This window comes from Crocodylus porosus, unplaced genomic scaffold, assembly GCF_001723895.1.
Source record: "Crocodylus porosus isolate Cpor-Errol unplaced genomic scaffold, CroPor_comp1, whole genome shotgun sequence".
Lineage (NCBI taxonomy): Eukaryota > Metazoa > Chordata > Crocodylia > Crocodylidae > Crocodylus > Crocodylus porosus.
In genome coordinates this window covers 23832220-23854712 of record NW_017728951.1, presented here as the reverse complement: position 1 = coordinate 23854712, position 22493 = coordinate 23832220, and the positions used below count along the sequence as shown (strand labels likewise).

The following is a 22493-nucleotide window of genomic DNA, read 5'->3' as shown; positions in this document are numbered from 1 at the left end:
CAAAGCAAGGCCATCTCCTTGGCTCTGTGCACCTTACAACCTCTCTACTCTAAAGAGCTGGTTAGAGTTGTCTAGATTTTTGTCAAAGTTGTATATTTCAACAAAAATACAGCACTTTTCTTTTGCAAAGCACTTCAATGAATCAGTGCTACCCCCGCAACTTATTTTTTTATTTTACCAGGTTGAGTCGAGAGATGGTCAATGTTCAGAAAAGAGAAAGACAAAATAAACTAGGGTATTTCTCAAATCTGCAGCTGAGGCAAGAGAGATAACATTGGTGACATCCCCGACACCAGAAACAGGACTGGGACCAGAAACTCCTTTGATGTGGGACTATAAAGACGGTAGCAATATTTGGTCGGACAGTGGCCAGCCTGGTGTCATTCAGCCCTCTCTCATACATGCCTAGATTGAAAAGGGGGTAGTTTTTAATGCTAACCACCCACTATTTTCCTTCCCCCCTTCCCAGTCATTCCAATGAGCCTCCTTTCATAAAGCAAAATCTTGTTTTTCAGTCCCAACCCTCAAATTTTCCTTTTTTTCAAGCTAAAGTACTTGGTAGTTCAGGTTACCAGTGATATTTTGTGGTGGTTCCCAAATGAGCCTGAACTGCTCAGATTTTTCAAAATCCACAAGACACTAATTGAAAGCAAATGTAATCAGACATATACAATGTTCTGAGGTTCACCACCGTGCACTGCAGTCAGCATTGCTGGAGAGGCTATTAAAACTTCTTGGAGTCGAGATGCAAGCACAGTTTGCAAGAATCTAGGCAGTAACCAGCATTTATTAAATTAGGCTAAAACGCTGCAAAGCCACCACCAGTTCTCGGCTCAGAATACATCTCAGGCTGTTCAAACGAACATCCTCTCTGAGTTTAGACTAATTGTTTTAAGGGTAATGAATGGAAACAAGCAGAGAATTCTGCTTTGCAAGGGGTAAATTCTGTTAGCGGTGCACCAAAGCAAATCCAGCGTAGGCCCCTGCCAGCAGCGTAGTTGTTCCAGATATACTGGGGTGTAACAACCGAGAAACCTGCCTTGAAGACAAAGGGTAGCTTTGAGCACAGACACGTAGCGATAAGCCAGAGATAAACAACAGCAAATCTATCCCATAAACCTCCTAAGCAAAAATGCAATAATATAATTTTAAAAAGCTCTTTAATTGAATTCCCATTGGCATTTGAGCCTGCACTTAAAAGCGGGTCTCAGGTTATCTGTGAAATTCCAATTAAATCAGAAGCTTTGATAATTCGATAAGTCACCCCAGAGTTTGGAGACAAAACACGTTGTTATCTGATCCTCTGTTTGTGTTTCTGGGGACAGCGTGCATGAAAGACAGTCGGTGTGGACAAGTCAAAAGACAGATGGCACGGCAGTGATTTTACCAATAGACCATCATGTTGACTCCTGCCCAGACCCTGGTTATTCACTGACTTTTTGGGGTCTGTTATCTTTTGTATACAGTATCTGCAAATCCCCAAGAAGGCATCTCATTATCTTAAGGGAGAGAGAAAGGCAGAGAAAGGCCTGGCTCTATCTCGGATGTGTGTGCTGCTGGAGAATGTGGCGCTGCATGTGTCTGTCTGCTCCGTACCAACAGCTCCTGAGGATACCAGACGTCTTTCCGGACCGTGTCTGCTTGGAGTAGGACTCATCATTGTAACAACAGGAGGAGTTGTGTAACAAGCAAAATAGTTTAGAAATTAATGGGGCAATCCAATGTGTGAAACTGGCAGTGGAAATCATTCTACTTACTAACTTCCGTTGGCATCGGCAGACCTAACGCTAAGTGCAAAGCATATGATCAGAATAATAGCACTGTGACTATGTCAGCAAGGCAGTCCAACTCTTCCTGAGAAGGACCTGCCGAAGGTACCTTTGATTTCCGTATACTTCATTCTGCATTTTTCCATCTTTAACCTATCAAATTCTTTCTCCAAAGGACACTGCAGAGTGCTAAATGTTAAGGAGAGTCTAGGCCAGTGGTCTCCAAAGTAGGGTGCGCGCACCCGAGGGGGTGTGCAAGACAATCCATTGAGGTGCAGGAAGAAAATACTAGAACTTCTATTTCTATTTATATAAATATACATATATTGGGGTGCATGCCCAAAATTTTTTTTACTGATAGGGTGTGCGTTATATAAATATACATATATTGGGGGTGCGTGCTCAAAATATTTTACTGATAGGGGTGCATGATCAAAAAAGTTTGGAGACCACTGCTCTAGGCTACAAAGTAGCCAGTAAGTCCTGTATTCTTTTGAATGCTGAGGCTCAGACATACTAAAACCAAAAAAGTTGCAACATATCTGCTCTGTGCATGTAAGTCAAAACCTTATTTTAAAGCAACAGACGGCATGAGCCTGACCCAAAGCCCATGGAAGTCAGTGAGATTTCTGACACTGATTTCAACTGGTTTTGGAACCAGCTCTGCCTGATGTATATTTTTATATGTTTTATATAAATGTGTGTGTGTGTGTGTGTGTGTGTGTGTGTGTGTGCGCGCGCGCACACACGTGTGTGTATATACACATACACACACATATATATACAGGCACACACACACATAGATATATAGATGTAGATACAGATAGATATAAATATAGAGAAATATAGATCTAGATAGATTATAGATACAGATGAAATAGATATAGATAGATTTAGATATAGCGCGTTCTCTCTCTCTCTTATATATATCTCCAACCCAGAAACACTATGTTGTGGTACTCAAGTATCACCGACCATTACAAAAATAGGAAACCCCCAACTAAAGCAGCATCGAACAATGCCACATTAATCAATCAACAACCCCTTCGAGTCCCCAACCTTCTTCTGACTCCGTTCAACACATGGGGAGTCATCCATCACACTCACAATCAAACACCCACTGAAACGTCTGTCTTCACTTTTTCTCCCAATGAGGGAAGACAGCTTCACCCAACAATATTTTAGATGCTCGACATGGAAGTGGCAGATTGGATTCTTCTCTGCTAAACACTGCATTAGTAACCTGACCCCTCTAATTCTGGTCTGCGGAGAAGAGAGACCAAGAAGGGGAGTCTGACATTAAAGGCATTTGTGGTAGCAAAATGCTGCCAGGCCGATCCCGAGGTGACATGTCACGTGCTCTCCCTGACACAGGCAGAAAGTGCAACATGTGCAGTTCACATCTTCCTGGGCCCACACAAAGCCAGAAAAAGTGAGGAAGTCCCTATCCCTCTCCCTTTTCCACAATGCCAGGCTTATCATATAAAGCATGAAGAGAAATAACAACCCTTCTCTAGGACAACCTCCACAAGTTTACAAGTGTTCATGAATTCAGGCTCATCTTCCTGCTCCATGGAAGGAAGCAGTTGTTTTTACCACCGTGCTTTCATTACAGGGCTCCTGAAAGAGGCCCATCCCTTTCTTGTGCTGTAAATCAGTTTTGCTGACTTTAAATCAAGACATTTAGAAGCCATTGCTTTGGCTGGATAAAATATTTCAGGAACTGCTAGCTGGAGGGTGATGGTTGCCTGATGTGCTTCACAATCTGAAAGCCTGTTCTTGTGGTTTTGCACCTTGTATTTGATGAGCTTTGAAACCAGCTATTTTGGTGCCTTTCCCATCTTGCCTCATTATGCCCTGTTGTCACTACTGCCTGCTGAATAGTTGTGGTCCTTTGCACACTCCGATATAACAGAGCACGCTCTCCTGGCAGCTTTTAGAGGTGACAGTTCTGCCAGGATTAGCTGATGATTTTTAAAATATCATTATGGTAATTGCTAATCTCTAGTTTCACCCTGCAATCGAGCTCCTTTAATATGAGGGTCTCAAAACACTTTACAGATAGGAGTCAAGTCTCCCAACTCCTTCCTCCCAGGAAAAGGATCATTTCCACAGTCTTACAGATGGGTGAGAAGGGGCTAAAGGGGTTAAGTGCTTTGTCCGAGGTCACAGAACAAGTCAGTAAGCGAGCCGGGCCCAGAATCCAAATCCCCTGCTTTACCGCCTGAATCACACTCCTCTGAAGGGAAAATTGTATGGGTGAAGTTAAGCATAAGCCAGGGCTTTGTAATCTATGACTAGGCATCGCCAGGTTATCGGCACTGATTGTTCCTTTAAGGATATGACTAAAGTACGTAGGACAGGAAAAGGCCTCTTATGCCAACAGGTCTGTCCGGCAGGTTTCTTGGCTGAAGGCTCACTGACCTTCGCTCTGTAGTCGGGTTGGGTCACACGGCCATCCCAATGAGCCAGCTCGCTCTTTCACTCCGGGAAGACAAACGCACTTGGCCCTGATTCTGATCTCGCTGACGCTGGTATAGGTCCAGAAAGGCTGTAGCAGAACGGAGAGTGGGATCCCTCTGGTATCCATCACAGTGTATGCGTCCTAAACAAGCCCCTCCTGCTTTGTCAACAGTAAAACAAGGGACAGCAATTTGGACGGTCTCTCATCACCCCTCTCTTCACTCCCGACCCAGAAGGCCCAGCATAAAACTCACTTTGCTCCTCTATACTCTGTGTCTTCTCCTGGCACTACCGTGTCCTTGCCAGGAAACAATTAGCAGATACAAATGCAATATGTTCACAATCTGAGTTAACTTCTTCGTTGTACGACAGTAAGAACGTCTACTATAAATCTGAACTTTCTTACCCATCCCCCCTTTTGGGTTTTGCTGTTGCTGAACCTATTCTGTTCTGGTTTCCCCCCAACTGTATTATTTGATATTATCGGCATTTAATCCCATTTTTCATTTACTGGCCCTGTAACAGAAAGATTTAAATCCTTCTCTCAGCAAAATTGCATTATTTGTTAATATTACCACTTCAATATCTCCTTTTTGATGTTCTAATCCAAACCATTTATAGACTGTGAACAAGAGGGGAAAGTCCCATGTGAGACCAGCCTCGAGGAGTCCCGATAATACATTTGCTATTTCCCATTTTTCCCATCTTGGAGAGTGTTTCATCCCTCTGCCTTGTGGCAGTTAACTTCAGATAACAATCTTCCATCTCACGACTTATCAGAGATCATAAAAATACGAGTCAGTGAAAGCCAGCCCAAGTGTCTTATGCTTGTCCCACCAGTTCTCAGATTACAGAGAGTGTCAGCTGCTAATCGGCACCACATACGGGCCCGGGACGATGAGCGCCATGAAACTGGCATCCTGCCTGATTACAGCTACAATTTTCAAAAGCACTTCTGTGACTTTGGAGACAAAAATCATTTTCAGGGGTCACTCACAGACTTGGGGTCAGATATTTAAAAATAATTCAGGCTCCTAATATAGTTAAACTGGAAAACCCCACTGAGTGCCAATCGCACTGAAAATCAAAGGGATTGAGCCCTTAGCGTGACTTAGGCACTACTGACATTTTTAACCTCAGGTTCCTAAGTCACTTCTGAAAATGGGCCATGGTGGAATTGCATATGTGTTCTCAACTCTATTTTATGAACGCTTTAGAAAATGATATGCTCTGGAAAAGTTACTGCTCCCAGCCATACGCTGAGAGCAACGTCACAACCTGCTCTGTCAACCTATTTTAACTTTTTAATTTCCTCTGGCTGCAAACGATGTCAGAGAAGAACTGGCTGCCCTGAGCCATGGGTTAGGGCACCACTGCCTCACCAGCTCAATGCATCTTCATTAGGTGTGGAGCTTAAAAGAGACTGACATACGGATGGATCATGCTGTATAAACCCCAACACAAGAAGGCCAGTGCCACAAGCATCGCAATAAGCAAGAGAAGCACATTTCACGTGGCAGGTTCTGCACAACCTGCCCGTACAGGGACACAACCCCTGAGTAGTTTGGGAAACAGAATTCTACAGGGGAATAAAAACCGTAGCATAATACTGAATAATGGATCAGAGCTGCATGTTGTGTGACCGAGAAACTTTCAGCTAGACAAGGTCATTGCAGCAACATTACACTCTTCCAATGCTGACATGTCATTGTTTAGTAGCAACTGATTCATGTTACAGTACAAATTGAGCTATAGGTATATGACAACAGTAATCAGATTTGAATACTATCATGTTTGTGGATAGGAAAAACTTATTGGCTGAAGGCACTGAGTCTTAACACTGGGAGATACCTAGGCTCCTTAGCTTAGTAATGTTAGTTATTAGACCCTTCAAGTGTCTGTGTTAGCCAAAGAAAACACTGCTCATGGGCAATCCCATCCTGGGTTTTACACTGAGTCTATGGCATCCTAGCACCAGACACTTGGAGTTTAAATGCTACATTAAAATCTTCTACAGCAATCCCTCACAGTTGCGGATGATTGTCCTCCAGGACTGTCTTATCTGTGGGTCCAAAGATGACTGATGAGGCTGATCTGGAATTGACAGCCCATGTGTGTCCACGCGGGCTGGGTGACTGGATTCTTGATTCGATCCACAACACTGTTTCTGCCGCTCCCGCTTTTCCATCTCCTCTTGTCATCAGGTTTCAAAGTACAGATATCTTTGCCGCAGACCCTTCCTCCATTTGGGACAGTCCTGGGCCACAGTCGCCCAGGAGTTAATGCTGATGTTGCATTTTTTCAAGGTGGCCTGGAGGACATCCTTGGAGTGTTTTTTATGCCCTCCTCCTGAGCGTACGCCTTGATTGAGCTGGGAGAATAAAACTGTTTCAGGAGTATGGAGTCAGACATCCGGATGACGTGGCCAGCTCAGCGAAGTTGATGTCAGATGATCATCACCTCTGTGGTCGTGGTGTTTGCTTGCGAGAGGATGCTAACAGTGGTGCATCCGTCTTCCCACTGGATTCAAAGGACTGATAGTACTTCTCCAATTACTTGAGCCATCTCCTGTACGTTGTCCATGTCTCCACTCCGAACAGTAAAGCGGGGATAGCAACTGCTTGATAAACCATGAACTTGGTTTTGAATCTGATGTCACAATCTTCAACCACCCGGTTCCTCAGACATCCATGGCTGCACTTCCACGTTTGAGGCGATGCTGGATTTCTCTGGCGAGGTCAGCCTTCTGCCAGAGATGGCTTCCAAGGTGCAGGAAATACTCACCGTTCTCCGGAGTCTCACCGTGAATCTGAATTACCAGAGCTGGGAACTGCTCATTAAGAGCTTGTTGATGGAGGACCTTAGTCCTCTGAATGTTAAATGTCAGTCCCATTTTCTTGTATGCCTTGGTAAAGAAGTTGATGATTGCCTGAAGGTCTGCTTCCACGTCAGCATAGGCTACAGCCAACTAGAAGCCAAAACCAAGGCCACCCTGACCCCAATCATCAAGCTCCAGTACTCTGATGGTGCCGAAGTCTATGTTAACATATATGCAATGAAGACATGATCAATAAACTCTTGTTACATCCCTTCTTTGCCTCAGCACTTTACTACATGGGCTTTAGTTAAGAAGTACATTATATATTTGTGCCCCCTTAAAAATTATATCGCTTACTTAAAATGCTGCCCAGCTTTCCTGAATTGATATTGTTCATGAAGTCCTTTATAGGTCTCAGAGGAAAATGCTTTCAGATAAGAAACTTGACTACAAATTCAAATACTTGTCTGTGAGCCAAAACCAGAAATCTGTAATTCAAGCCTGTTAGGATCTCTGGGCTTGAATTCCCAGCTCTGAACCTGCTTTCCACGTTGGACTCGAAACCAGAAGGCAGAGAGCTGTTATGTGAAGCTTTGATTCTTGTTATGACCCAGGCTCATGTTAACTCAGGGAAACAGCAGTTCATATGCAATTTCCAACACACAGGATGATAGAAATCTTACTTTTTTCAGATTTCTGTTCTTTGGGGTAAAAATAGTGTCATAAGAGTTTGTTTCTGTTTGATACAAACCCCTGAGCTCACACCTGAATTCAGCTCACAAACTGTAGCCTAAGGTTAATTTATTATTAGTACTGCCATTTTTATCATAATGACTTACCAGCTATGGCTGAGTAGCCTTCGAAAGGGAGGCATTTATATTAATCTAGAATGATGGAAGAAGGAAAATTTGTCTCTTCTCCTTCAATACAAGATAAATGCTACATTAACGATGCGACGTTCTACTCCTTATTGGACACAGCCATTCACAGAACTAAATAGCGATTCACATCTGGTTTTGCAGGTGCAGCAAAAGTTCTGAATTCATGCATTGACACAAGATATGCATTTGCTTGAAAGTTACACATCCATACGCTGCAAGACTAAACAGTTAAAACCAGTCTCCTCCCTTCCTTATCAGCCAAAACTTCTAGTTCAAAGGTTTTGCTCTGCCTGCACGGTGAAAGCATGATAGCACCCACCCCACAGCTGGGTAAGGAATGCTGGGAATGTCGGTCCCTGCTCCGCTTTGCACTGAGTGTTATCATTAACACGTTCAAGAGCTGAATGTGCTAAGGACCCACTTTCACTACCTCCATGATCACGTGGGGGGATGTAGTTACGAGACTAATTCTGCTAGCTAGCATAGGTGGAGCCCTTTGTTCTGTTACACCATTTACACCCCCATCTTCACAACTCAAAGCAAGCCTCTTTACCGACTTGACTCAGACATAATGTGAGTAAAAGGGAGCCCAAACTCAACCCCACAGAGGAATGACTGCATTGACTGACCCTGATGCTGTAAAGCCATGCATAAATCCATTTCTCAAGGCACCTAAGAACGACCCTATTTCACGCTGCTTGAGCTCCTGAAAAACCGCTAATGCCAAAGAGGGATGGGTTGTCCTCCTCTGTGTTGACTTTTGTGACTTAGTCCTAAGGTTAAGATGATGGAGTATGATACAAACACAGGTGCAGAAACAGTTTTTAAGGAGTTGAGCCAGGTGGAATAGCATCACACTTAGGTGCCTAATAAGTAGAATAGGATCTGACACTAGGACACGCTTAAGTCAATGGGACATTTTTTTGGCCACCTAAGCGCCTTCAAGTATGTCTACACTGCACGTCCAAGGCTCTCAGGGAAAAACACACTTGAAAACATTTCTCCCACCAAACCTAGAAGTAATCCTGGGAGTGCCTACTACAGCTGATCTTGTGACCTTGGCCTCTTGCACACTTCAGAGTACCACAGGGGTTGCTGCCCGGAGGCTGTTTTCTAGAACATCACCTCAATTTTGAGAGCACCAGCAATGTAGCACTGAAATGCCCTTAGCAGCCTAACTTATAGAACCACAGGGTTGGAAAGGACCTCCCAGGTCCTCTCTTCAACCAGTTGGACAGAAGCAAGACTTGCTGTTCCTAAACTATTGCAGGCAGGTGAGTTACACGCTCATTTTGAGTTCAGCACTACATCATCCAGTCTCACTAACCTCAGCTGAGTGAGGCTGCTGTCCCGTGCAATTAAAGATGCTGTCTTAATGCAAAGGCACAGAAGGAACATACTCATGTTGTACGGGTTTCCTAAATTTACAATGCTTGACTTTGCAGCACTTACAGTCTATTGGCATAGTTTGCTGTGGGTTGTTCATATACCAATGACAACTCTAAACAGTGTCTGTCCTGAAAGCCCAAGGAAGAGAATTACGATGTTATGTCCTGAGTAATACCAACTCCAAGGGCTCACTGAAATGTTCCTGAAGAAGACAACTGAAGGGCATGATGTGGGAGCAGGAGAGGAGACATTTGCTCCTCTTCATGTATGATGACAGCTGAGGTTCTGATTCTCTGTGGATTTGTCTGTGGTCTGGACCCCACACAATGGGCCGGTGAGTCACAGATCTCCTCCCCTTGCCTTTCACTCATTGAAGAAAAATACTGTTCTGTTTCCATTGGCTTTTGCACTGTCGTTTAATAGGGACCGATCTCCACTCTCAACAATATATCTTTTGTGAGGAGCTCTCTGCAGAAACCTAAGACACCTTCCCCAGGATCTGTTTGCTTACAAAAGACGAGGTAGGTTTGTTTAAACTCAGCTAGATTTAATATCTTGCAGACACTAGCGAAATGAGATTCAATTGGGGTGTCCCCCCCCCTCTATTTTCCAATTTATTACCATGTTGGAATAAGATACTGGTACCAGCTGAGATACTTTAGCCTCTGCTATAGAAGGACTGTAAAGATCATAAAGCATTCAGATACTGCAGTGATGGCGACCATATCAGTACCTTTCACAGAGAGCTGTGCAAGCTCATGGTTAATGGTAGGGTCCCTTGGCTCTATTTCAAATCCTGCCACTGGTTCCCCATGTAAGCTCACTTTTTTGTGCTGCAGTTTATCTGTAAAATAGGGATAATACTTCTCAAGCTGAGACATGAGTTTTAGGATGCACTTGATGCTTGTGCAGGCATGGGTTCTTTGAAAAGAACTGAGTTTAGCGTGCAATAATCCCCTTATCATGGGGAGACCCTCCTATGTTGCTTTCTGACCATGGGGCAAACAGCTAAACAGTGAATGTACCATCCTGTTTTATCTGTTCAGCACAGACATACTTCTCAAAGAGACCCAGGGAAAAAGAATGGGGTGCTCCTTTTTTGAGGTCTCCAACTATAAAGCTAGAGAGAAAAAAAGGGGTTGGTTGTATATACGGTACTTGGCTGAGTAATTGTAGCATTTCCAGTGTTGAAAGCAAGTCATGGTTTTGAAAATGCGGCTCTTAAACTACAAACATCGCAGTCCTCCGCACTGAACCAGGAACTGGGAACCTGAACCAATGCCTGCTGAAGCTCATCCAAGACTCCCGCTGACTTCAGTTAGCTCCGCGTTAGGTTTCACATTGGCTGAACTGACTCTGAATCTAAACCAGCCTCAAATACTTTCTGACCCTATCCAAAATGACCACACAAACAGCGCTGACAGCAAATTAGGCTGATGTGGTTTACAAGCTAGTTTCAGTGTAGTAAAAGAGGTCAAAATCCCATTAGGAGGTAAATGTCCCATTGATACAAAGTTGTGTACGCTGTGGTGAGTTGGTGAATAATAAGCAAATAGGAGAAGAGGAAATATCAGACACAGTTTTGGTGCTACCAAATACTGGTGGTTGTCAGAAGCAGTCAGCATCCTTCTACCATGAATCAAAGGAGCCAGTTCTCCGAATTTTAGCTGTAGCAAATCAACCTGTCTATTCCATCAGAAACAGGAACTTGCCCCACAACTTCATTTTCGCTTCCCACTTCCAGAAAATAAATTCTCCAGAGACATGGACCAGATTCACACTTGGACTCCAATAAAGCCACCAAGCATCTGTGGGATGGAGTACATTGAAAGAGGCAGCTGGTAATTATTAGCTGATCTCTAACAGGCAGGATTTCCCACTGCTGCTGAGCCAATGCTCTGAGGAACTTAATGCCTCCTTGGTGACAGAAATCAGGTAAAAATTAGCCAACGGGGACCGGTTTTTTCATTATAACTATGAACAAGAAACAATGGAAGAGTGGACAGGGAGCTTCCAGAAACATGGATACAAGACTGGTTTGGGAGCTTCGTCTAAACTTCGCCACGTGCATCCTCCTTAAGTTTTACCTGCTTACCAAGCCGCTCCCCAGGGAGCCAGAAAATCTGCTCTCCCCTCTAGGGAAGTAATCAAGCCAAACAAGCTTCCCTGCAAACAAAGGGACTGTGAGACTGAAGACCCACAGTGCAGCACTTACTCTTTTGGAGGGTTCAGGTCCTCTGGTCGAGTCTCAAAGAACCGAAAAACTTCATCGCACTGTGAAATGTGAGGAGGGAGCCTGACCAGTGCCTAGAAAGGAAAAGAAGCAGGGGAGGGTTTAGAGACATCAAAATTACAAGCATGTTCTTCAGCAAGACAGAGGCAAGCGCAAATTTTGGGAGCATCTCAGCAGAACAATTTTAACCGGGAAAAGGGGAGAAGCCAGAAAAGTGCCCTGCTTGGATCCACACCTGAAAAAAAAGTGTGTGAAAGGCATTGAGTGCAAAATTATACTGTGTATCTGGACAAGCACAGGGGCTCAGGGAGGGCTGGCTTAGCTTTGGATCCATGGGCAAAATTCTGATCCAGCACCTTATATCCTGTTCCATTATAAAGGGGCAGGGACTCTCTCTTTGTTATGTGTTTGCCCAGCACCTTGGGTTGTATACAACTAAATTACAATAATGATAATCTGCAAATTCAGCCTTTGTTATTCTAGCACAATTATTTGTCCGTAAGCCTTTCCTTTGTGCATTACTGAGGGTAGAAGCACAAGGCATTTCCTTGTAAGTTAATAGGAAAGAAAGAATGATTAACAGGCTGGAAAGAAGGGCACAGAGGTGATTGCTGCGGCACAAAGGACCCTTTACTGTAGGGTTCAGCATAAAGATGCTCTCTGCATGGTACAGGTATGCAGTGCTCACTGGGCTCAGCAATCAGTACAATCTGTTGGGCAACCGCAATTATATTTAAGTCTACTGGAAAGAAAGCAGTCAAATGGAGGAGGTAAAGGCCAGCATATGTTCAAAGTGAGCTCTCCAGGCTCCATGGCTTGGTGCTGGGGAGATCAAACATCCATCCCAGGTAATTGCCAGTGCAGAAGCATCAGCTCACACATGATTTAGGGACTTAGGGAAGTGGGCAGCAGAACAAGGAGTTGGAATTAAGGTCCTATGGAAAAAGACTGCATAGAAAAATAGCACTGATGATGAGGCCCTTAAGGAGGCAACCCTCTTCTAGAGAACAAGACTACTTGGCCCTTACATCCATTGAAAACAGGGTAAAAGACCTCACCTCCCTTTTGGACAATCTTGAAAGTCACATGCACTAAATCATGGGCATGGTTGGATGAATGGGCACAGACGAGGGGTGCTCAGCCCCTGGCCTGCAAGCCAGATCCAGCCATCAGCACTGTGTCATCCAGCCTGTGGGGCTCCCCACAACCCCAGCAGGTGTTGGGGGGAGAGTGCAGAGCCCCCTGTCCTGATCCTGGGGCTCACTGATCAGCCCTGCATCCCTTATCTGGTCCACAGGGCCAAAAGTTTGATCACAACCAGCATAAACTAAGTGGTGACAGATCTGATTTACCTTGGTCACACAAACATGGCGGGGCATGTTTGAAACCAGAGGCCAGGGCAGTGCAATGTGTTTAGCAGTCATGTTTTGCATTGAACTGAACTCAGAGACCTGGAATTTATTTCTGCGAGCATCTCTCCTGTATGGAAGCAAGGAAATGGTGAACCACTTACAAATGCTGATCTAATATTGCATTCCCGCAGTTCCAGCTTGCTACCTTCAGTGTCTATATCCCTATCTTGGAAAGGTCCACATTTCAGATGATACAGCTTCCTAGGAACCTGCAGCTGTGCATTTTCTATGTGAGGTACATTCAAAATGTGGAAGTAGGGAGATTAAATTTGGCTCCAGCATATCTGTGGATCCAATGACAATGGCCTTGGTAAAACATGTGGTCACTAAAGGAGCAAAAGTAATCCCTTACAATAAGGAAGCAATGTGAGGATGCACAAACTGGAAACAGCCCTGTTACTGCAGCGCTGGGAACAAATAGGTAATGTATTCACAGGTCTTTCAAGGTGTTGCATACAAAACTGAACGGCAATAGACAGGACCCCAAATGTCTGTTCTGGGATAGAGACACCCCAACCCCTGCTGCTGCACTGTTCATGTGTGATGGCTTTTTTTAAGAAGAAAAATAAGCTTTTTTTCCCCCAGCCTCATTCTCCCTCTCTACAAGCAAAAAAACATTCCTGGACTATTATACAGATGACAGAATACCTGCCTCAGAATAGCAGTCACTGTAGCACTACGAAACTGGATTGCATCCAAAGGGGAAAAAAATCTGAGTTAGAGCTATGTTGTTCAACTGCACCACAAAATGGGAATAATAAAGACCCACAAAGGGCTGATGAACTCAACACTTCATTTACCTCCCCTGTTCAGGCAAGAGATAGAGCCCTGCAGAGAGGTAATGCACTCTACTGAACGAAGCAAGGGATTGGGGGCCATCGGCTCCTGAGACCCAGTGCTCACTCTACTACTGACTCCTCTTTGATCTTTGGCAAGTCATTTAATCTCTTTCCATGCAATCTGTGTATTGCTTAGGTTAGTGATTCTCTACCGTGGTGCTGCAGCACCCTGGGGCACTTGGAAACCCTGACTTGATGATCTGCTCAGGTCTCTTCCAACCCTACCAACTATGAAACACAATGTTGCACTGTTGGGTGTGCAAACATGATTCACAAGATAAACCCAGAGCTTTCAAATAGGAATTCATAATGTCAAAAACATTCTGCCTTGTTCTGGTCTCTTGAGTTTTTGCAAGGGAAGTTGAGGTTAGATATTAGGAAGGACTTTCTCCCTAGGAGGACGGTGAAGCACTGGAACAGGCTACCCAGACAGGTGGTGGACACTTCATCCTTGGAGGTGTTTAAGACCCGGCTAGACAAAGCCTTGGCTGCGAGGATCTGGTTGGGGCTGGTCCTGCTTGGAGCACGTGGATGGCCAAGATGTGACCTGCTCTTCTAACCCTAATTTTCTATGATTCTAACTGCTCTATTATTTTTCTGTAGTCAAAAAGCAAATGAAAATACAGAGCTGCTGTTTTCTGAGGGGCACCTTGAGTCCACTGAAGGGTGCCTTGAGTTTAAAAATGTTGAGAACCCCAGGTTTAAACTACAGAGAGAGGGCACTTTCCAATTTTGCTGGGGTGCTGTAGGGCACGTTGTACTGCTCCAGAAAGCCTGTTTCCAAACCAGAAGCAAAACAGCTGTGTCCATATAGTACAGCAGAGAGACTAATTTAAAGCAATGGGGACAGGCTAACCGGCAGTCATTCAATTGTGCTAATTAGCCTGTTCAAAATACGAGGCATATGCAGCTACACTGCTGTCTTGGGGAACAGCCTGCCTGGGGCAGCATGGAGCACTTGAGGATGCTACCACATAGAGGTGCCCTTAACTAGTATCAGTTCTGCATTTTGGAAAGCTATTGCTAACTGTACCCTCAATCTCACAGCGGTCCACAGGGCATTTCCATTGAAGTTAGTATGACAGAGATAGCCACTGTAACCAGGAAATGTAATTATTACTAAATATCCAAATGTCGCTTGGCCCCAGAGGTCTGTTTAGCAGGCTCCAAACACCAAACACCTACAGAAGTGGGCTCCACTTCCATATGAGCTGAGGATATTCAGCCCTTCTGCCACTGACTTACAGTAGGTGCTTCAGGATAGACGGGGGCATCAGGTAGATCTTTGAATGTAGGAGAATGATGCAGTATGTGCGTACAGCCCCTACACCGCGGGGGTGCTTTTCAAACCCCAACTTGCAATCTATCATCCTGTGTCTGACAATCTGTGGGCATCTGCAAGGAAAGCCAGTAGGTCCTGGCTGCAGGGAGAATGGACATTTCATAAGCATTCTGCTGACGGGGAAACACAGATCCTGTTGGAAGTCTGTTTTCATTAGCTTTGTAATCCCACTTTACAGCTTTCAAAGAATGCATGGGGTAACGGGGGGTGAAAGCTGTGTATGCTCGGGTAGTTCAGGTCTGGGCACTGGGAGACCAGTTCACTGCCACACATAGCTCTCTTAAGCAAACATACGACACTCCACCCATTAGCAACCCAAGTCTAATGAGACTTCAGGCAGTGAACAAAAAGAGCATTGAAGCAGCAATGCCACATTTAGCCATGACTATCACACCGCAATAGGAAAAAGCCAGATTCCAGCAGTTGGAGGAAGGGAGTCACTTCCAGGACAAAGATACAACAGAGCGAAAGAAAGGCTATAGGATAGGCTTAAGGAAGGGAAGGATCTTGGGGGAAAGAGAGAGAGGAAAACAGCTAGCAAGAGGATGAAAAGCACACGGCTGATTGACACTCTTCTTAGATGTTGGAAAACATGTAAATTATGTCATTAGAAACAGAGTGGGGACCAGCATCCATAAGAGAGACAAACATTAGTGTGTAAAATTCAGTTCTTGCTGGCTGTGGTCAGGAATAGCAGAGTCATCTGTTCTTTGCAGCGAAGGCAGCACCATGTTGCTTGTGCCACTCAAACAGCTGGGGCCTCTGGAGCAACACGGTCATGTTTGCACTCCAACCTGCAAAGCTCCGGGATTCTCTCCGAGGCAGTTTTGAGAAAAATGCACATGAAAAACTCAAATGATATTGGAAAGGGTCTTGAAACCGATACAGCAGTTGCTTCTAGATCATGGCCTATCGTTCACTGGATATGCGTGATTTAAGGAAAGCATTATCGTTTGTTCGCTATCACTGGGTCTGAGGCCACACGTTAGATGCAACATGGGAAACACAGAACGGCTCTGTGCCCAGACAGAAGCTTATCATTGGAATTCATTGGAAGTGCAATTTAGCATGATACAAAAACAGCCACAGGGTGGGGGAATGCACTACAGCCGGGACGTTTCATGAAGTGTGCACATGCATGTGTAGAAATGTGTGCATGCAACAGAAGGAGGGTAGAGGTGCACCTTACACACTAATTCAGAAATGCATACGCTTTTGAAAGCAACAGCTCACTTCATCAGATTCTATGAAAAGACTTCCAGAAAGCAAGCATTCAAATAAAGAGTGATTGAAATAAAAAGACAGGAGAGGGGGCAGGCAGGAGAGGGGCAACGCTGAAAGAAGCAAAGATAGGATGAAGAGCAAAGTAAAGCAGCAACCCCACAGGGACATAAGATCCATGTGGGTATGTGTGTGCTTCCATCCCCACAAACATGCATGTTTAAATATAGAAAATGACAGCACTGCATAAAATTAAAGTTGCTCAATCCTTCCAATTATAAGACCTTTTTTCCATTTTTATTTTTTTACCTAACATTATTCTTTCAGGCTGACATTTTCCAAGACCAGCAGCTACCTGGGGATGATTTTTTTAAAACTTTCAGGGGAGCCAGATCAGCTGTTTCTCCCAATGAGGTGGAAGAAGGATGACCTGTTTGCTCAGGTTGAAGGAATTCTTATCTCAGTTTTTCTGAGACCCTTCAGCACCACGCATGCTTTGAAGCAGAGGCTTGACATTTGGCTAGGAGTTCACCCTGCTGCCAGGGATGTGCTTCTTGTACCCCCATGAAAATCTGCCCAAATTCATCTGAGCTTTTTTCATCTGATTGCACATGTGCTCAATAAAGTCTTGTCCAAGTTTGGCAGCTGGATGCTCTGTAGATCCCACCTATGTGCATGCTTCACCCCCACCTAGCTCCTGTATGCTATCCGAATGCTATATGCACCATCCCTGCAGAGCAACTCTGCATGCTAGTACAGTGCTGCAGAGGCTAATTAGACCCCTCCTTGGCCATGGGAGGCTGATGGGGTCCTGGGGACCAGAGCTGAGAAGAAAGCCTGTCTCCTCTGAACCCTGAATATGCTCCCTGCTGGTTTCCAGGCAGCATGGAGGAGGATGCTACTCTGATGCTAATGCACAGAGGACAGGAGGTGGGTTGGGAGTAGGGGGGAGTCTATCAGGGCAAGGAGTGTGTGAGTGGGATGAGCCTAGCTCTAGGAGTTTGTGGGGAGACCTGGGGCCCACACGGAGTGGAAACTGGGATCAGATGGTAAGTTGGGGAGTGAGCCCAGAGTCTGGCTGAAGAGCTCAGGGAAGGAAACTGGGACTACAAAGTTGGGTGGGAGATCAGAGGAGGCATCCAGGTAGTGGGACACTGAGAATGCCTGGAGGTGATGGGGTGGGGGTTCAGGTGGAGATGCCAAGCCTGGGAAGGGAGACTGGACTTGGAGTCATTATGGAAAGGGGATGCCTGGGAATGGCCTGCTCAGGAGACTAGTCCTGGGATGAGAAGCCAAGGCAGGCAGAAGCAGAAAGTACTGGGCCAGGGACGTGCCGGAGTAGCCAGGTGCAGGTATGAACAAGGTTGGGAGGAAAAGCCGCAGATGGGTCTGTGACCTCTATAGCCAACTGCCCTCAGCTGAAAGAGAAGCCCTGGTTCCTGAGTCCCAACCTTTCCCCTGCTGACAACAACGGAAACCAGCTAGCAAAGCCTGCGGTGCACCCCCTCCAGCACCTGGCCCACACAGGGGAAGACGACCTCTGGTGCCCATATGTGTGGGGCCAGGGCGCCTGGGAGAAACTGCTCGGGGGGCAAGAGGGGCTGTGACCAGGCTGCCTGGGGCAGCGCAGAAGCCCCAGCCCAGGGCGGGGGTGCCACAAGCCCCTCCCCAACCCGTGCTGGGGCCAGACTCGCTCCACGTGAATCAGAGCCACTGCAGCCACTGCACTGAGGCCCCAGTGGGAGGGGGCAGCTGTGGGTCCCCTCTGGCACGGCTGGGGGGGAGGAGGGTGTGGAATGGGAGCAAGGGGCACCAGCATGGCCTGGGGGGGAAGGGACTATGGGTCAGGAGTAAGGTCACCAGCAGGGCCAGGGGTGAGTGGCTTGGGAGTAGGGGCACCAGCAAGGCCAGGGGCTGTGGGTCAGGAGTAAGGGGCACTGGAAGGACCTGGGGGCTGTGGGTCAGGACTGGCCATCAATGTTTAAAATGGGTCCTAGTACAAATAGGCTGAGGACTGCTGCTTGAGATGGGTCCAACTCTGCTGATGTCTCACAGAAATGTTAATGAAGGGATTTCTGTTTTTTAGTTTGCTTTCTTAAAAGCCTCAGAAATTGTGCAGGAAAATACACATTAAAGAAGTACTGAGTGCAAACTCAAGCGCTCAGATGACATGTTGTCAGCACACTATTAATTATTATTATTAGAATTTGATTTAAATTTTCCTAGTTTTTGAAATGCTGACAAATATTGAAGACAAATCTCTGGAGCCTTTCCTGAGCACATTTCACAGTTTCTCTCCCGACCTAACTATGAATCATTTTGCATTTGAGGACAAGTTGACTGTTACAGACACAACCAGAAACAGAGGTCTTAGTAGCAACATGGCTTGAAAGACCAGAATAGAGACTAGAGGATGGACAGGAGCAAAAGAGAGGAAAGCCTGTTTTGCTTTTTAAATTCTGATCTTGCAACTTGCGGACATGTCCAAAAAACAACACCAGCGTTTTCCAAGGTAGGTGCTAAGCTCTGAACAAGCTCTAACTTTTGTCTACGGCGTGATGAAAGAGGAGATTTGACTTGGTTCCATTTAATTCAGTATAGGGAACCCCCCCTCCCCGATCTGGACAGCACTAACTTACATCAGCAGGACTTAATGCACATGCCTAACTGCTCCCCTGATATAGAGGCTGCTTTCCCAGATAGGGCCCCAAGTACACAACATTTGCCCCCCAAGACTGGAAGCAGTGGTCTGTGTTTTTTCAGGGAGGGTTAAATAAGGAGAGTGCAGTGGTTTTATGAGCGAGGACAGAGAGGTCATTTCTTCACAAGGGGCAGTATGTATTGGATACACACTCACAAGAGAGATGTATTTTGGCCACCAAAGTTTAGAAGCTTTATTCAATAAATCGCCCCTGGCATAGCAACCCCATGAAGTTGCTCTTTATTTCAGATTGGCAAAAGCCTCTCAAAATCAAGAAGGGAATTGGTTCAGATGAGCCCAGAGGAACTCAATTCACATGAAAGCGATTCCAAGAGGGAAACCATCCAGAGATATCAATTCCAGTGGGTAACAAATGTTTACAGGCAGAGCTCGCCTCATCTGGCCGGTTACTCGCTCCAAAGTAACCAGCAAAACCTTCAGAGGGCTACAGCTTGTGCTCAGAGATGAGAAAAGGCACTGAAAATATTCCCTTCTCCTTTCACTGCTTCTTAAATGTTTCTTATTGTCTTGCCAAAAACTGACCTAATTATCACAGCAGTTTCCCCGAGCTGTTATGAAAGAGGGAAACCTCACAGGATCCGTGGGAGGTCTGCTTGGTCGTGGGCAGCGTGGGAGTCCGGTGTTGGTGAGCTCAGACGGTTTTCAAGGGCAGTACAGTACATTTCACAGACCTCCCTGCATGGTATGTTCTCCATGCGAATGCTTGGAGGGGCTTTGCCTGGATTTCGTTGTTTCTTTGAGCGGGGGAAAAAGAACTCAGACCTGCACTTCAAGTGTGCAAAGCCTCCAGTTGTGGACGATACTGCTTGCAAACCCAAATGATAAAAGGAGTTGCAGTGCTCTTATCACCACTTGTCAGGGCCTTTCTGAACAGCTTCTTTCCAGGACAGATGAAATGGTGGGGGACGGGCTCAGCTGGCAAAGACCACAGTGAACTCTCAGCCTCAACCAACTCTGCAATGAGACTTACCAACTTCATTGGCGCTGCTGCTGCGGACAACCGACAATAGCCTTTGGGATTATTTTAACATCCCTATTCAGATGCCCTCCAGGTCAGATTCACCCATGCTCAACATTTCCCAAATCACTCAAAGTGTTTCTGTATCTACATGCCTTTTCCCCAAAAGCAAATTCCACCCATGTGTGGCTTTCCACCACTTGAATCCCATTCAAAGTATTTGGATGGCCAAAGTGGGACTGATGTGCTGCTTACCCATCGTGCAGACCCTTTGCACAGGTGGGAAACTGCTTCTTGAATTGTTTGAATTAATATGAGTGCTGAGAAAGGAGGAAATGAGAAATCAGTTAACACTTCCAACCTCTTTGGACTTGAATTTGTTTCTTCGAAGTCTATGGAAAGCACGTACATAGCACTCATTTAATACTAGTTAATACTGTTTTATCCACAAAGTCTTTCCACCTCCCTGTAATGTCTGGATCCTGCCCAGTCCTTAGGCTCCTGATTCACAGAACCTGAGCAGTACTGGTCATCTTCATACTGGGGAATTCCTAAATTGTGGTAGTGCTACCATTCAGGTTTGCATGGGTCACAGGATCCAAAACCTTATGCCCTGGGATCTCTAGTGAAGGTAAGTAAACACCAATATCGACAAAAAGAAACCAACTGCACAAACAAAAAAAAATCCCACACATGAAACAACCAAGTAGAGCTGAACTTCTGAGACCACTGAAGTCAATGAAAAACTCTTTTTGACTAGATCCTAATATGGTCTCCTTTCCCAAAGCACCACCCAAGAATGATCTTGATGTTTGAAGTGTTTGATTTCCCTTATCATTTCCAAACCCCTCTGCATCTCCCTGCCCTGCCTACATAGGATGGTCATACCCTGAATGAATGGAAATAGGAAGTACCAGAAATGTTCAAACAAAAGCTTCATTTTCATGAGGTTTGCAGACTTCAGATGTTCATGGTTTCATAGTTGGCCGGGTCGGAAGGGACCTGAGCAGATCATCAAGTCCGACCCCCTGCCATGGCCGGAAAGAGTACTGGGGTCAAACAACCCCGGCAAGGTGATTATCTACCCTCCTTTTGAAGCCCCCCAGGGTAGGAGCCAGCATCACTTCCCTTGAAAGTTGGTTCCAGATCCTAGCCACCCTGACCGTGAAGTAGCACCTCCTGATGTCTAGTCTGAATCTACTCTCAGTCAACTTACGGCCATTATTCCTAGTTACACCTGGTAGTGCTCAGGGGAACAGGGTCTCTCTCTTTCCCTGCTGGTCCCTCTTGGCAAGTTTATAGATGGCCACCAGATCCCTGCTCAGCCTTCTCTTCTCTATTTAGGTGCTGGCCGCCATGCATAAAGCCCTGTATGGTCTAGCACAAAGTACTGCTATCGATCTCTATTGTTTTGTGGGATTTAAGAACCACAGGATCATGGCTGCATCAGCTCCGAGACAGACCCTCCACTGTGTCACTTCTGCCCATGACTAGGACGCAAGACTCTTATGGGAGCCTGCAACTGGATGTGCTCTTGAAGGCACTTCATGAGCTCCACGTGTTTGAGGGGACCATTCAGTGGCCAGTGGAGATCCTGAGACCTTTAGCTGAATGTGCAGTACTGATGCAGAGGGTACCACATGCCAGCAAAGCAGATTAAATAAAAAGCCTCCCCTAGGAGAAGCCAGCAAACTTCTACAGGCCTTTCTAAACTGAGCCACAGCTTTAAACTTGCCCCTTACTGACTTGAACCTGTTTTTGCATAAATGAGAAGTCTGTTGGAAATGAAGGAAGCTCATTGTGCTCCACGAAAAGGCAGTGAAGGTTTGAACAGGCTCCTCCAAGAAACTAAATACGTAATGAGAGGGATGGCTTGCGGCAGTCACAGCACTTCAGTGTTAATGATCTTTGCAACAACTGTCGCTGTGATATACTCCTCAGACATGACCAGTGATGTAACCCTAACCCAGTACCGAGCTGTCTGCTCCTTAGACAATGGTAGCCCAGATAACCAGCTTCCAGTTCGTGGAGGTCAGGGGTCATGTCGGCACCCCCCAGAGTAAATTACCACTTTCTAGATGGTGCGTCTGTTCAGTGAACCCATGACATTATTTCTGACTGCACGCATCCCCTGTGGTTCCTGTCTGAATGAAGAATGCTGGGGATACAGTACGAGCACGCAGTTTTAAAGATAGCCAGTTGGCCATTATTAGTCGGACACTGTGTTAATTGTTGCATCAAACGCCTGATCTCATGAGATAAGACTTTTATCACATGTTTTATCCAGTTTCCTCAGGCAGATGTTTTGGATGACAAGGATTTCAATGAAATATCTTTGCTGCTCTTCCTACCCAGCAACGGCTGAGGTTTCCAGCAGTTTGCACCCACTCTGGATGAGCAAATGTCTGACAGGAAGAGTCCTTGTGAATACATTTTTCCCCTCCAC

At 45.6% G+C, this 22493-nt stretch overlaps 1 protein-coding gene across 3 annotated transcripts in view; it reads right to left on the bottom strand.

Annotated features, from left to right (window-relative positions):
- The window catches only part of SH3PXD2A (SH3 and PX domains 2A), a 308394-nt gene that overhangs the window by 160641 nt on the left and 125260 nt on the right, over nucleotides 1-22493 (bottom strand). For all 3 annotated transcript variants that reach the window (XM_019555887.1, XM_019555886.1, XM_019555885.1), the window contains exon 5: nucleotides 11536-11627. In XM_019555887.1, the coding sequence (XP_019411432.1) occupies nucleotides 11536-11627 (92 nt within the window). The remainder of the gene's footprint in view (nucleotides 1-11535; nucleotides 11628-22493) is intronic.